The sequence below is a fragment of the Pleurodeles waltl genome, chromosome 2_1 (assembly GCF_031143425.1).
Source record: "Pleurodeles waltl isolate 20211129_DDA chromosome 2_1, aPleWal1.hap1.20221129, whole genome shotgun sequence".
Classification (NCBI taxonomy): domain Eukaryota; kingdom Metazoa; phylum Chordata; class Amphibia; order Caudata; family Salamandridae; genus Pleurodeles; species Pleurodeles waltl.
In genome coordinates, this window is record NC_090438.1 from 193,936,123 (window position 1) to 193,953,163 (window position 17,041).

The window sequence follows — 17,041 nt, forward strand, 5'->3', positions numbered from 1 at the left end:
TTAATTTGTTAATTTTGGTGGGTGCAGGTGGTGGCCACCAAGGGCTATCAACAGTAAGGTACAGAAGGTGCTGAGACACAACAAATCCTGGATATGTGATGCCCAATTTCCTTGCTTGCATTAAAGCCCATTAAGTCCTTGATATGCTGTGGCATTGGTTGGCAGTGGCACATATGTTTGGGAACCATGATTTATTTATCATCATCAGGATTTTATGCAGAGCCAGAGAGAAAAAGTCATAAAAGAGAAAAAAAAGAAGAGGGAAGAAAAAAATAAAGAAAGAGTGATGGGAGCAGAAAGGAAAGATGAAAGAGGATCAGCAAGAGTCAGATGAAGAGACAGGAAGTTAAGGTGGTAGAAGAAATAGCCATGAAGTAGAATCATACGTAAATAGCTTTAGACATTTGGCAAACGTTGCAGTCGGCAGCAGTGGTGAAAATCTTTGGGTCTCTGTACTTACTAATCTACAATTATGCATTGGCCAGTCTAAATTGCCATTGAATAATATTGTTCTATCCATCAATGCTGTTTCCATTTCAGTGACCAGGTGGATCACTTCAACTACATCTGAAGCCCAGATTTTAATGTTAATACAGTCGTCCAACATACACAAGACCTACGTTTGCTGCTGAGTCCCACCAACACTAAGGCCCTCATTTTGATACTGGCAGTAAAAAACGCCTACCGCCGCGGCAACAGTCGCCAAAAGACCATCGCCGTGGCTACCAGCCGTCCGCCGTATTATGACCACAGCCAGATTTCCACCAGAAGGATGGCGGAAATCCAGCTGTGGCCATGCCAGCAGATGGCGGTAAGGTGGCGCTGCTGCCACCAGCAGTGCCATGCCAGTAGACTGCCGCCAGCCATATTATGACCCATAATACGGCCTGGCGGTGTTCTGCTGGCGGTGTTCTGCTGGCGGACGCTGCTGGTGGCAGGAGCACCCCGTCCCATCTCCTGCCGGAGGACCCCCTGCACACAGTTAGGTCGGGTCTCCAACAGGGGAGGGGGGTAGGGGTGTGTTGTGTGTGTGGGGGTGTGTGTGTGTATGCATGTATGTGCATGGATGCGTTTGTGTGTTGGATGCAAGTGTGCATGTATGGAGGTGTGAGTGCGTGTATGTTGTGTTTTGGGAATGCGTGTGTGCATGCACATTTGAAAGTGTGTGCGAGTGGATTTATGCATGCATGGATGTTTGTGTGAAAAGGGTGTGTGTACGTGTGAGTGTGTCAAGGGGGGGCATGAATGTAGGGGGAGTTGGGGGGCTTTGGAGAGGCGGGGGCCGGGGGGAAACTGGAGAAGAAAGAGCGGGGAGCCCCTATCAGTGACAGGGAAGGAATTCCCTGTCACTGATAGTGCCTACCGCCATGGTTTTCGTGGTGATAAGGAAGCCACAAAAACCATGGCAGAAGGCGGGGTCATAATCCCGCAGGCGGTACAGTGATGACTGCCGGGCTGGAGATGCATATCTCCAGCCCGGCGGCTGTCACCGCCATGGCGGTCGGAGTGGTACCCAACCCGCCAATGTCATAATAGGCGGTAAGTACCGCCAGCCCATTGGCAGTACTTACCGCTATGTTACCACCGACCGCTGGGGTTGTAATGACCCTCTCACTATTTTCTGAACAAACATGAGCAATGCAATTTCTTACTATGTTTTTCCAGACCTAAGGAATACTAACACTAGCCATCTTCATTCAGACCTACGGCCAATCGCATCAAGTGCACCAGTGTTGGCTAATTTTGTAGTAGTGTTGTGGAATTTTGCACCAGTGGCAGGCATGTTTGCATCTAGCTTTAATTAACAGTTGTACGAACCATCTAGTAGAGATTTTTGCCTTTTTCCACAATCAGTGTGTTGGACCTGGCTTTTTGACAGAGTCATCCCCAAACTTTTTGCCTCCTTCCTCCTATTTTTTCTGACCTGTTGTTGTTGGCTTTTGACCTCTGGGCACTTTACCACTGCTAACCAGTGCTAAAGTGCATATGCTCTCTGTGTAAATTGTACTACTGATTGGTTTACCCATGATTGACTATTTAATTTACTTGTAAGTCCCTGGTAGAGTGCACTACATGTGCCTAGGGCAGGTAGATTAAATGCTACTAGTGGGCCTGCAGCACTGGTTGTGCCACCCACCTCAGTAGCCCCTTAACCTTGTCTCAGGCCTGCCATTGCAAGGCCTGTGTGTGCAGTTTCACTGCCACTTCGACTTGGCATTTAAAGGTACTTGCCAAGCCTAGAACTCCCCTTTTTCTATACATAAGTCACCCCTAATGTGTGCCCTAGGTAACCCCTAGAGCAGGGTGCTGTGTGGGTAAAAGGCAGGACATGTACTTGTGTGGTTATATGTCCTGGTAGTGTAAAACTCCTAAATTAGTTTTTACACTACTGTGAGGCCTGCTCCCTTCATGGGATAACATTGGGGCTGCTCTCATACATTGTTGAAGTGGCAGCTGCTGATCTGAAAGGAACAGGAAGGTCATATTTAGTATGGCCAGAATGGTAATATAAAATCCTGCTGACTGGTGAAGTCGGATTTAATATTACTATTCTAGAAATGCCACTTTTAGAAAGTGAGCATTTCTTTGCACTAAAACCTTGTTGTGCCCTTCAATCCACGTCTGGCTAGGTTTAGTTGACAGCTCCTTGTGCATTCACTCAGACACACCCCAAACACAGGGTACTCAGCCTCACTTGCATACATCTGCATTTTGAATGGGTCTTCCTGGGCTGGGAGGGTGGAGGGCCTGCCCTCACACAAAGGACTGCCACACCCCCTACTGGGACTCTGGCAGACAGGATTGAACTGAAAGGGGGCTTGGTGCATTTCTTAGACACTCTTTGAAGCCACCCCCACTTCAAAGGCACAACTTAGTATAAAACAGGGCCTCTGCCCTACCTCATCAGACACTTGCTGGAGAAGAAACCTGAACCAGAAACTACATCCTGCCAAGAAGAACTGCCTGGCTGCTCAAAGGACTCACCTGTCTGCTTTTCTACAAAGGACTGCTGCCTTGCTGTTGGCCTGCTGCCTTGCTGAACTGCCTGGCTGCTCAAAGGACTCACCTGTCTGCTTTTCTACAAAGGACTGCTGCCTTGCTGTTGGCCTGCTGCCTTGCTGAACTCTTGTCTGGCTGTAAAAGTGCTCTCCAAGGGCTTGGATAGAGCTTGCCTCCTGTTCCCTGAAGTGTCAGGACCAAAAAGACTTCTCTCTTCCTCTTGGACGCTCCCTGCGCCGAACTTTTCGACGCACAGCTTGTTCCGCGGCAAGAAAAACGCAGCACACCGACGCTGATCAACGCGACGCCTTCGGGACGACCGAAACTTTGACGCACGGCCTCGCAAGGACAACGCCGCCCGACTTCCCAGGAGAAATCGACGTGACGCCTGCCGTGAGATCGAAACTTTGACGCACGGCCTCGCAAGGACAACGCCGGCCGACTCCACAGGAGAAATCGACGCGACGCCTGCCGTGAGATCGAAACTTCGACGCGCAGCCCCGCAGAACGACGCGCAGCTGGAAAACAAGCAGGAAAATCCACGCACGGACCCGGGACATCTGGTACTCCCCGCAAACCACAGTAAGAGACTGTCCGCGCACCGGAAAACGACGCCCGACTCCCCGCGTGGAAAATAACGACGCAAGTCCGTGTGTGCTGAGGAGAAATAAACGCACACACCAGTTTTCCACGTACCTCTTCTCCTGTGGCCCTCTGAGGAGATTTTCCACCAGAAACCAGGTACTTTGTGTTTGAAAGAGACTTTGTTTACTTTCTAAAGACTTAAGACACTTTATATCACTTTTCAGTGATATCTTTACAAATTCGTATTGCAACTTTGATCGTTTTGACCTGAAGATACCCAGATAAATATTATATATTTTTCTAAACACTGTGTGGTGTATTTTTGTGGTGTTATGCTATGGTGTTGTATGACTTATTGCACAAATGCTTTACACATTGCCTTCTAAGTTAAGCCTGACTGCTCGTGCCAAGCTACCGGAGGGTGAGCACAGGCTGATTTTGGATTGTGTGTGACTTACCCTGACTAGAGTGAGGGTTCTTGCTTGGACAGAGGGCAACCTGACTGCCAACCAAAAACCCCATTTCTAACACAGTGCAAATGTCATTTTTCTCTTCGATTCAAATGTGAAGTAGAGGAAAATGCCCTTTACAAAAGAGCACACATTTACAGAGGCATGTTTAGAAGGCCTCAGGCCACAGCAGAGGTGAAAAACATGGAGGTCCAAAATGCAAACAAAATATTCCATTTAGCACTCTTCTCATCTTTATTATTATTATTTCTGGATGGGCATTCCACTGCGAAAGACCCATCCTATTTAAAAGAAATACATTGAACCTTGTGTGTCAGTGATACATTAGCAAGGTCTCAAATTTCAGCTCTTCATGGATGGCACTTTATTACTAATAGATGGTGATGTTTCACCTAAACAGTAGGACAATCTGAATATCTGGCAAGCCCAAGTGAAATATGAGCACAGCAGAGCTCGATGTAGCTAAATGGATCCAAAACTGAAGAGATGCCATTGATGAACAACATCTCCACCACAGTGGGGTAACAAAACTAGAAGTGACCTCCCTGCACAGAACATGGAGGGGGCCCCCCTCTGCACTCACTCAGATCAGGTGTTGTGCTGAGGGGGCCGCTTGGAGCTCAGGGGGCTCCCCACACCATGGGGGCTGTTAGAAATGGGGTTTCTGGTTGGCTAGGGTATGCACCTCAGCCAGGCAGAACTTACCCACTCTAGTCAGGGCAAGGGAGTTACACGTTCAAGATAACCCCTGCTCACCCCCTTGGTAGCTTGGCACGAGCAGTCAGGCTTAACCTGGAGGCAATGTGTAAAGCGTTTGCACAACACACACAACACATGTGATGCAATATCCCCACCACAAAGGAAACACAACACCAGATTATATGAAAATATACTGTATTGTACACAAGGCAATTATCAGACCAAACATCACATATCAGTACTATCCTGCTACCTTAGCAGTTGTCAGAACGTTACACATTAGTTACTCTGCAACCTAGCAGTAGCACACATAACACACAGGTTACTCAGTATTCGGCAACAAAAGTAGCAGTCAGGAAAACACGTTATTACATCACAGCACTTGTCATAAGAATATCATAAAATGCCCATAGTAGGAAAATTTTGAAAACATATGGCAAGTTAGAAAAACATATTAGCAAGCATGTCCATAAAAGGAACATTTGCATACACATATGTAAAAACATCAAACGCAGGTAGGTAATATATGAATCAAACAAAAGTCTGTAGAAAGAACTTTGGATTGCAACTACAGTATATTGGTCCTTTAAACAGTACCTGGTTGGATGAAGGCACCTCCAGTGCCTAGAAGGCGAACAATGGGGCCCCCGGCGCTCCTGTGCACAAAAAGGGGACCTCCCTTATACTCTGGGTTCAGAGGAGGGCGACATGCACCTCCTCTCTTTTATAGACAGGGCCCTCCGGGGACTGTGATTACTGGGGGCCCCCAGGGCCTCAATCGGCCCTCACGAGGGGGGCCAAAGCCAGCAAAAACAACTTAGGGCAGGAGGGGGGCACCACGCACCCCCTCCGGTTTAATGACAGGCCCCTCCCGGGACCCGCGATCTCTGGGGGCCCCCCCGGGCCTCCACTGGCCCTTCCACCAAGGGGGGGGCCCACAATAATGCCCGTTTTACCTAAAAGCAGAAAAGGAGCGTCCTGCTCCTAACGCAGAGGCCAGGGGGAAGGGGGCACTCCCCGCGCCTTCCCCTGGTCCTGCCGTGAAGCCACAAGAAGATCAGACCCCTCCTGGGGCCCAAGCAGACACTTGCCTGCACCCGATGCGGTGCGCGAGTGTTCTTCCAGCTTCCCGGGCCGCTGCGGTGATCTTATTTAAAGGGGCACAATGCAGCAAGGAGCCTACAAGCTCCCAAGGCTCCATAAGCGCGCTGCAATCAGCGCTATGGCAGCTGCAACCACGGAGAAGCACCCCTCGTGAAGAAATAGATGCAGGGGTCAGGGGCCACAGCACCCTGCCCCTGGGGAGCAGAATCTTAAGACAAGGTCCTCAAGTGGAGGGCCCAGCTACAGGCCAGCACAAGGGAAAGGCAGCAAGTGGCAAGTCCTTCACAGTGACCAGGCAGGTCACAGGTCAGCACAGCAGCAGCAGTCCATGGCGGTTCCTGGTGAATCCTTTCAGCCTTTGGTGTCCAGTTCCAAGATGATTCCAAGAGTCTCCAAATTGTGGGGAAAATTCCCCTGTACTTATAGTCAGTTCTTACAGTGTTTTACAATGGTAGGGAGAGGAGGTTCCAGCCAGTTACAACTGGTTCTGAGAGTGCCCCCTCTCTCCTTTCAGCACAGGCTCCAAACATCAGTGAGGGGTTAACGACCCTATTGTGTGAGGCCAGGGCACAGTCTTTACAAATGCAGGTGTGCCCCGCCTCTTCCTTCTCCCAGCCCAGGAAGACTATTCAGTATGCAGATGCACCTCTGTGACACCTCCACCCTCCCTGTGTACAGGCTGTCTGAAAAGTATGCACAAAGCCCCAACTGTCACTCTGCCCAGACGTGGATTGGAGTCAAGCTGCAAAACACCAGACACATAACCACAGATAAATGTGCACTTTCTAGAAGTTTCATTTCTGTGATAGTAATAAAAAATACACCCACACCAGTAAGCAGCATTTATTATCACCATCACAACCATACCAAACACGCCTACGCTACCCCTCATAAATCAGACAATACCCCTTACACATAAGGCAGGGCATTTCTAATGCAATCCTATGAGAAGGCAGCACTCACAGCAGTGAGACACCAAGTTAGGCTGTTTGTCACTACTAGGACAGGCCATGCAATATGGCACATGTCCTGCCTTTCTACATACATGGCACCCTGCCCATAGGGCTAGCTACGGCGTACCTTAGGGGTGACTTACATGTAGTAAAAGGGGAGTTCTGGGCCTGGCAAGTAAATTTAGATGCCAGGTCCCTGTGGCAGAAAACTGCGCACACAGGCCCTGCGCTAGCAGGCCTGAGACAGGTTTGAAAGTCTACTTCAGTGGGTGGCTCAATCAGCGCTGCAGGCCCACTAGTAGTATTAAATTTACAGGCCCTGGGTATAGAGATACCACTGTACAAGGGACTTATAGGTAAATTAAATATGCCAATTAGGTATAAGCCAATCATACCAACTTTAGATGGGAGAGCACCTGCACTTTAGCACTGGTCAGCAGTGATAAAGTGCTCAGAGTCCTAGAGCCAACAGCGAGAGGTCAGAAAAACCAGGAGGAAGGAGGCAAAAAGACTGGCGATGACCCTGCATAAGGCAAAAAGTCCAACAGGGGCTATGTGGGCTTTTGTTATGCCCCTGGTCCACCGCCCTTGGTCTGAAGATCAATCTTGCAAATAAGTTATAAAACCCTTGTGTCTGCCAGGACCAACAGCAAACTATGAGTAATTTAAATGTTAACTCCCACTTGTGCGAATTACAAAAATATGACTGTTAGCCACAACATTCAAGTTGGAATTAGAGAGAAACACCTGCACAGACTGCTAGTTACAAACAGCGCGTCTGGATAGCGCTGGTTATGAACCTAAAAAGACAGGATAAGGTTCCTGAAGTCCATGCTATTGAATTAAATGGAATTGAATTGAACTGAAATGGGTTCTTATATAGCGCAACTGCCACTCCCCAAGGAGCATCCTGGCGCTATGCCGAGAAACGGCTTAATCATGATGCTGGACTAAAATCATAAATAATCAGGTCAGAAAATCAAAGAAAGCAGAGTGAATCAGGAGTGGTAAAAAGCCAGGTCTTCAGTTTCTTTTTGAAAATTACTTCCCTATCAGTAAATCTTAGGGCTATAGGAAGTTTGTTCCAGGCCCTTGGGCCAAGGACTGAAAAAGATTTGCCACCTCGTGTTGTAAGCCTGAAAGAGGCAGGCTTTAGAAGATTTGCCTCAGAAGATCTCAGGGGCCTAGTTGTAATGTATGCTCTAAAAGTTAGTAAAAGAAGTTTAAAGAGCACCCTTTTATGTACAGGCACCCAGTGTAGGCTCATCAATGCAGTCGAGGTGGACACACATCTGAGGAGTCTTAATACAAATCTTGCAGCTGCGTGCTGTACCATTTGAAGTTTGTAAATCTCCTGTTTGTACAAGCCAGCATACAGGCTATTGCAATAATCCAATCTAGATGTGATCAGAGCGCATGCCACAGTTATCCTAGCTGCCAGTGGGAGGTATTCGAAAAACATTTTAAATGGTTTTATTAAACTAAGAATACATCCCTACAACCCCCAGTTCTTGTTGGCCGATTGACAAGGCGGCATCAAACTTTACGCCTAAATTCCTGACAGTCTCAACCGTGGCGGGAGGTGGAGTAGCAAAATCCGGCCATCACCCCCTGGGGACAATAGAGTTGAATGTGCCTACCAGCATGATCTCAGTTTTAGCAGTGTTGCACCTTAAATGATTGGATTGCATCCACTGGATAGCTGCAGAAAGGCAGTTTTTAAAATTAACCTCAGAACCGATGGAAAACGTATCCAATGAAAAGATCAACTGAGTATCATCTGCGTAGGTCATGGTTTTGATACTAAAACAAGTGATAAGCAAGATCAGCAGGGTCATATATATATTAAAAAGAAGCGGGCTCAGAAATGAGCCCTGAGGTACCCCTGATGTCACTAACATTTCTGAGGATGAGAAGTGACCTAATCGAACCATTTGACTACGGCCTGTGTGGAATGATTTTATCCAGGACAGAGCAAGTCCTGAGATCCCACAGTCCTGGATACAATGCAACAAAATATTGTGAGAGATGGTGTTGAATGCAGCGGACAAATCAAGTAAAATCAACACTGCATTTGTTCCTGCATTCAAGGTTAACTTTAGGGTATTTCCAACAGAGCCGATTCCGTTGAATGTTTAGGACAGAACCCTGATTGGCGTTGGTGAAGTAAATTAGTGTTTTCTAAAAGTACTGTTAGTTGTGTATTGACCAGTTTTGAAAGCATTTTACTCATGGCAGGTAGTAGGTAGGTGGGGTGCATATTTGATAATACCGTTGCGTCAGCTAGAGGTTTTTTCTGCAAAGGTTTAACCACTGTGAGTTTTCACTCTGTTGGGACCTCTGCAGTGGCTAGTGACGTATTAGAAATTTCGTTGATCACTGGACTAACCGTGCCCATAACTTTATGCAAAACTAATGAGGGGCAAGGGTCATTTGGTGATCGTGATTTGCAAGACATAATTGCCTGCTGAGACTGGGCTAAAGTGACTGGCTGGAAAACGACCAGAGAGTCTGTTTTTGACTTTGACTTGAATAGACTGAAGATTGAAGACCATAATCTTATTCAAAATCCTGTCTATTACTGCCCAAAATACCTATGCGAACAAGTTTTACAAATGCAATATTCCTAATAGTTAAGACCCCAGGTGCTTATCTGTTACAGCCTTTCAGTGCTAATGGTTATTAAATGCATTGGTTGGAGCATCCCCAGCGACTATATTATGGAATTATCTCCTTCACCGAAAATTGTATCTACCTACCAAAGGTTCCAATGGCTGCTTCAGGCATATTTTTCATAAGTTAGCATTTTCACTAGCACCACAGTGCCTACAGATGCTTTGATGCAGACTGTGCTATATAAATGGCCCTCTTGCTTATCAAGAGGTGGCTTATGTGGCACAACAGGTGAAATAGATGGGTGTCCCAAATAAATCATAACATTTCACCACAATAAAATATAGAATTTCACAGTGCATTTCAAAATGCTACATATTCTTTTTAGAAATATATTTGAAAAATCTATATTTGAAGTTATGCAGACAGTTGAATTATACAATCCGTTTTTTATTCATTTCCAATTTTAGGTTTTAAGAAATGGTTTTTGGAGGTTCCTTAGTTTTACATAGGACCAACTATGCCATGGCACAATAAAAAACATTGCTTGGCCGATTTGTGCATCTGCACAACACACCTTTTTTCTCTTTTTTGCTCCAAAGAAATATCTTCTTTTTGTGTGGAGAGACCACTTCACCTACCAACCCCATTTAATGTTGAGTGTTTCCATTGCATTCCCATGCTTGAAATCTATTTATCCTTGCTTGTTTCTGGGGACAGAAACACCAGGCAAAATGTATGTATATTCAGAGAAATGCATTGTGGAAGGTCTAGGTATTTTACATGGCCATCCCTAAATCTTGCTAATTTGCCTGGCTTGTTGCAAAAACTGTGTCCCACATGCTTAAAAGTCTACAGATCCTGAATCTGTGATACAGGATCATATTACTTGTTGAGCACGTACTCGATCTCTAAATAGAATAGACTAAAGAAATAAAGTTTGTCACAAGGAAACTCTAGACACTGTAATTATATTTTCAGCTACGTTTCAGAAAGTCGATTCTTGTGTCATGAATTAGCAGCATACTGCTAGTTACTACTATTTATGGCGATAGTTGTGCCCAAAATATAACTCAAAAACACCAGGTCAAAAAAGTATTTGGTTGGATGGTGCGTGAGATATACATACAGAAATGTATTTAATATTCAGAATTCAGTATTGCACACGGGACTGAAAGAGTGTTAAAAAATGAGTCCACTTACTGCCTTCCAGGCGTAATTTGCCATGTTATTTTTAATGCACTTCTGCTAAAAAGATAGTAATTATTTCACTTTGGCCTCATTTTGATAAACAATATCATGAAAGCTGGGTGACTGACAGCATTGATCCTTGGAAGTGTGACTCAGCTTCCTGTGATCATTGCATGGTATTGACTTCCCTATTCGTGCCAGACTCTTTGCAGAACGCACTGTGGATGAAAGGAATCACAAAAAGCAACTGAAAACTTGGCATGAACAGGGAGATCATTAAAATGTGTTTACAGGAAGTGGTTCACCACTTTAGGCTCACACAGTGTTTTCCTTGGATTGTTGTATCCAGCGCCACTGGTTGAATTTCAGTAATTTCAGCTAATAAACACGGACAGCCATTCTCATGGGCTACATTAACACGGGCACCAGCCGATGGTTTGGGCTGTTAATCCCACCCGTTCGCCTCGACCCGGCTTCCAGTTTTTAAGATCCTCTTCCGTCATTCCTGTCAAATTCTTCCAGCACGTCAGATAGCCTTCATTCTTTCCCCACTGGTGTGCAGCCATCTCATAAATGTTCTTAATATTCATTCCCCTCATAGGCTGATCCTCATGCACCTCCAATTTCAACGATCACGAGGTAACGACAGATTAATTGTGGTCATCTGTGTCACCACATTAGAACCGCCTGAAGCTCTCAGGATGTGTATTAATACATCAGGCGTGTTTTGTCTCTGCACATAGATGTCTTCTGATTAAAACCGGGTTTATGCACAGTTATTATCTGGAGCAATAGTGTGCACACTACTATTAAATGGTGTATTTCTGATGTATGACCAAGTTGTGATATTTGCGAGTTATCCCATGTAATGTGTCACTGGTGCTGGGCCTCTTCTTGAAGCGATCATCCAATTTTACCAACAAGTTATGTCTTTTAAAATAGTTTATATCTATTTATATTTGGAAAGCACCATTACGAAAATCAGTCACCATGTTTCATCATCTATCTACCTGCCTGTTGTTATCTGTAAATCTGTTTTGCATTTATGTTCTGTCACTGTGCCTCTCTTCCTCAGTCTGTCTCCCTCACAGTGGTTCTACTCATGTCACTCTGTCTTTCTTTCACAGGCTCTGCTTGCTTTAATTTCTAACTGACATTGTTGTCTCTTCATTGCCTTTGCTGCTTTGTATCTTTATGTATAGCTTTCTTTGCTATTTTATTTTGCATTTTTGGTTTATCTGTTGTTGTCATGTCTTTTTAATTGCGTGTGTCCGGTTCGGATGAGCATGAGGATAATTTGTGGGCAAGAGCCTCTTCCATGAATAAAACTGCATGCACGTTTCTATCCAATTTTGCAGTTTTGTTTTGTTCTTAGCCCACAAGACAATCCTGCTTGTGTGTTGAGAACCACTGTAGCTGCATACTGTAAACTGCAGTGACTAAGACGGACTCTGTGTGGTCTAAAGGGCTGCACCAAGTATGGTTTTCACAGAGAATGGCACAACTGTCTGCCCCTCACTTCATTGCAAAGTACAGGGTGATTTTTTAGTAAGGCAGGAATTATGACCCCTTCAGAGGTGTGTGAGACTTCCGACACTACATGCCTGTTTGTGTGAGTGTAGTGTGTGTCTTTGCTTGTGTATAAACTGTCAGTGCATGGCAGTAGTATGTAAGGATTTGTGTGCCATGTTATCCTATATACAGGGCGAAATCAATTTGATTTCACTTTGTGGGTCCTGTTAATGAAATGAAAGACGGAGGGCAACCTAGCCATTTGGTTGTTAAGATCACTGTGTATGGGTGGCTACGAGACAATAATGTTTTTGGATGTACAAAGATGTTCGAATGGCATGTCCTATATTTTGTTACACCAGAGGAGATACAGACAAAAGGTAACTGATTGGCAAGGGGCAACACTTCCCCGTATTTTATGTGCCAGTGTTGTGGGTGACCTTGAGAAAGAGCATCACAAAAATACCCTTCTTCCTGTTATCAACTTGAGTCAATACACCAAGTGCAGGAACTTTCTAGAAAACGTTTCTGAGAAGACATCAAGAATCAAAGACTCATTTCTGGAAAGAGGGGCTCAGTATTCCAGGATTTTTCACTATCAAAGCAGGTTACACCCACCAGGGTGTAGACAAACCTCTATGGTACAAACTGGATTCTCTGACTAACAGCTTCCCAAAGGGGTGCGAGACCAAACCTTGGAGAAGACTGCAACCCACTGCGGGAATCGGCCTTGAAAAAAGGAGTGCTAAACTAAGAGAGGGGTACAGGAAGAGTCTCTGCAAAGAGCTTTCCCAGAACAGAAACCCAAAGAGAGCACCTTGCCGTGGGACCTACTTGTGAACCATGTGGTGGCGTGCTGGAAGTACCATCGGAGAAGGAGGGTGCACGGAGTACCTGAGGTGTGCAGTAGTTGTTCCAGTGCAGCGGTCAACCACAGAAGAACCATGGTAGTGAGCGTGTGCCCTGTGCAGTGGAGTACTGTGGAAGACCAGCGACATGGAGCAGTAGGAAGAGTCACAGCCTGATATCCTGTGCTGCTAATATTGTTGAGCACCAGGGTAGCTCTGTTGTTTCATCATGCACCTACTTGTGCTTTCAATATCATTGTTCCCAAGTGTAGCCATCCTGCTTCATCCTATACCTGCCTATAATATTGACGTTGTGACTCTTTGCCACTTGCAGTACTGCTGATATTGTTGTTCCCTGGCACGGTTGTGCTGATTCATTGTGCCACTGCCCGTGCTGCTGACCAGTCATAGACACAGCATGGTGGGCCTACATCATCATGCGAATGCCCTTGGTGGGAACCCAACTCAAGCGAAAACCTGCATCTAAAATAACCTACACAGAGGGGCACTTCCGTCTCAGACTCCTGGCTGTACACATAGATGTGCATGTGATCCCCACTGCAAGTCTGGACTCTCATAAAGGCACCAAAAAAGAGGTGCAGAGCCAGACGAGAAGCCTACAAAGACTGACTAGATTAAACCCTAATTGTGACTTTTGACTCCTGAGAGAGGATATCTCTTTAGGGTAGTGATAGCGCTGCAGACTAGCTTTTGTACTTGTTGTGCCTGTAATCCATGAACATCCTGTGTAGTACTAAGGTACGAATAACATACTTACCTTTAATTACATCAAGTATTTTCTGGACATTGTAATTACTGGTCTGTTATTGTGTGCATTATTGATTCTCTAACCCCAGAAAATCTCCATGAGTAAGCCTTGGGCTACTTGCCCATGTCTACAATTGAGAGACAAGTGGTAAAGGGGTGTATTTGGTGCTAGAAGGTAAATTACAGGGATAACAATGGTAAACACCCATTTCCCCAAAGTTGTAGCCTAGTAGGCCATGTACACATGATATGTAATGTTATGTTATGTAATGTTATGTGTTATGTGTATTTGTATAGTGCATACATGTAATCACTGAATTGAGTCTGACAATGTCTCCCTCGTTTTCTCTGTCAATCCTGTCAATGAATTGGAATTTGATTTTGTTTTTTTAATGCAAAGATTGATATCTCCAAATAGCCTAAAAGTATTGTTATAGACCTGTCATATCTGATATCACTGGCTTTATATTCATATTCATAAGTCACATGACAGCAATCTATGCAGTATGTACTACAAATTATTCTCATCCACATACAAGAAAGATACTCTTTTTCATTTGCAACAAGGCAGGTCAGAATTTTACAATTATTTATTCCTTAAATACTTTAGGAACTCTGGGGGTCATTCTGAGTCTGGCGGGCGGCGGACTTCCCCCCTCCAAAATACCGCTCCGCGGTCGCAAGACCGCTGAGGGTATTTTGGCTTTTGCACTGGGCTGGCGGGCGACCGCCAAAAGGCTGCCCGCCAGCCCAGTGCAAAAACCCTTCCCACGAGGACGCCGGCTCAGAATTGAGCCGGCGGAGTGGGAAGGTGCGACGGGTGCAGTTGCACCCATCGCGAATTTCACTGTCTGCAATGCAGACAGTGAAATTCAAAGTGGGGCCCGCTTACGGGGTCCCCTGCAGTGCCCATGCCATTGGCATGGGCACTGCAGGGGCCCCCAGGGGCCCCACGACACCCCATACCGCCATCCTGTTCCTGGCGGGCGAACCGCCAGGAACAGGATGGCGGTATGGGGTGTCTGAATCCCCATGGCGGCGCAGCGAGCTGCGCCGCCATGGAGGATTCAGAAGGGCAGCGGAAAACCGGCGGGAGACCGCCGGTTTTCCTCTTCTGACCGCGGCTGAACCGCCGCGGTCAGAATGCCCTGCGGGCACCGCCAGCCTGTTGGCGGTGCTCCCGCCGACCCTGGCCCCGGCGGTCTAGTACCGCCGGGGTCAGAATCACCCCCTCTATCTTTACAAGTTTGTTGAAAATAATTACATATTTATCTATTTTACAGAATGAAAATCTGAGGACCAGCAGAGATATACATCATAGCAGTTCCCTCTCTGACATGGTGATTAGTCCTGTGAGCCCTGGACAGGATGACGTATTCTGGAATTACCTACACAATGAGGAGCAGCCTCCCAAGGTATTACACATGCTGGATGTAACATAAAGTTAGAAAGTTATAGCTTAAAGGGGGCATCCAGTGAAAGCATGTTTATCTAATCTTTCATCATCAACAGTCACCAACTCTAAAAGTTCCAGAATGTCCCTTTGCTTGATGATGCTTGTTTGAGTTGTAAAACCAACTGTGACATCATTCAGTAGATAGCCCCTTTAAGAGCCATGCTAGACATGGTAGAACAGATTAAAATTGGAACCAAAACTAGTATAGTTGCCCAAACTGTTTTGATTTTACAAGCCACAGGACCTTGAAATGAGTGAAGGCTATAGAACAAGCATACAATTCTGATGAAGGCCTCAATGCCTTTGTGTGTAAAATGTGTGCATGGTGGGCTCACTTTTGGGATAGGTTAAAGGGCATGTATTCTACTAAGGACTTGGTGGCAGCTGAAAAGCCCTCAGGGGCTAATTCACAATGGCATTTATGAATATGGGAAGTAATACATCTGTAATGCTACTTGCCTGGTCTTGCCAGCCACTCCCTATACCCTTACTACAGCAAAGAGGTACTGCTCCCAGCCCTCCAGTTGAGCAGCCAGGGTTCGAGACCGGTCCCAGCCGAGTCCTCCTGCTGTTTCTGTGCCTTGCCACAGCCTTTATTTGTTGTTTCTTTCTTTTTTCTTCCTTTCATTTTTTCTTGTGCATTTTTATTTATTTCTTTTATTGCGTCACTTTCCCTCGCTTTCCCACTCTCTGCTCTCCCACCCCTCCACCGTCCCCCCTTGCAGCGCTCCACTCACCTCCGCCTACCAGTTCACCCTGGCCTCTGCATCCCCGCCCAGCGCCTGCCCTCCCACCTCCAAGGCTACTTAATGGAGGCCCGTGCAGCGGACACGTGCAACAGGAGCGCACTCAAGGCAAGCCCATCTGCCCCCATCCGCACCCAGTGCCAAGACCTCTGGATCTACAGCCCCTCCGATGAGATCGGAAACCTCATGCCCTAGACCCGAAACACCAACTGGAGGCCCCATCGCCTGCCACAACTGCTGCTTCTCCTGTGATGTAAGTACCCCCGCGATCACCACCCAGCAGACTCCCGGCCAAAAACCACAGCTCCACTGTGCGCTTCTCAACATCCAATGCCTCTGCAGGCACGCCATGGAAATCTGGGACACCATTACCAACTGTGCCCTGATCTAATATTCATCACTGAAACCTGGCTTCTCCCCCTCCCCCATCAGCACCCTTCATCGCCCCGGCTCCCCCCCTAGATACAAGATGATCCACTGTGACCTTCCCAACAGACACAGCAGAGGCATCGCCATTATCCACAAGGACTTCCTCAACTGCACCGTCTTAGTCGATGGCACAACACCGATCACTGGCCAGACACCAAAACCCCCATCAGAGGAACCTACGCCTACAGACCCCTTGGCACCTGCCACAGCTTCTGCAACTCCATCCCAGACTTTATCACCCACCCCAGCAATCGATTCCAACAACTACATCTTACTGGGAGACCTGAACTTCTACCTAGAACACTCTAATGATGTCAACTTCACTGTGCTTCTTGAAAACATGAGCATCATCAGTCTCTCATAACTGGTCACCTCCCCTACACACAGTGCAGGACACACACTGGACCCCATTTTCCCCACTGATGACAGAGCCAAATTTTCCCACACCACTGAGGTAACCTGGACAGACCTCAACATCGTCCACTTCATCATCGATGGCCAACCAGAGTCCCCGGTGGACCCCCCCACCATACCACACCGCACCTGCGGCAAAGTCACCCAAACCCCGTGGATTGCCATCCTCAAAGAAGAGCAAGACCCACCCCCGCAGACACCCTCAAACTCTGCATCCTAAACCTCTCCAACTGGATCTTTTCAGCCACTGACA

General features: G+C 46.5%; 1 protein-coding gene across 4 annotated transcripts in view; it reads left to right on the top strand.

Annotated features, from left to right (window-relative positions):
- Positions 1-17,041, top strand: part of NRK (Nik related kinase) — a 720,008-nt gene that overhangs the window by 466,247 nt on the left and 236,720 nt on the right. For all 4 annotated transcript variants that reach the window (XM_069212387.1, XM_069212389.1, XM_069212388.1 and 1 more), the window contains exon 16: positions 15,027-15,158. In XM_069212387.1, the coding sequence (XP_069068488.1) occupies positions 15,027-15,158 (132 nt within the window). The remainder of the gene's footprint in view (positions 1-15,026; positions 15,159-17,041) is intronic.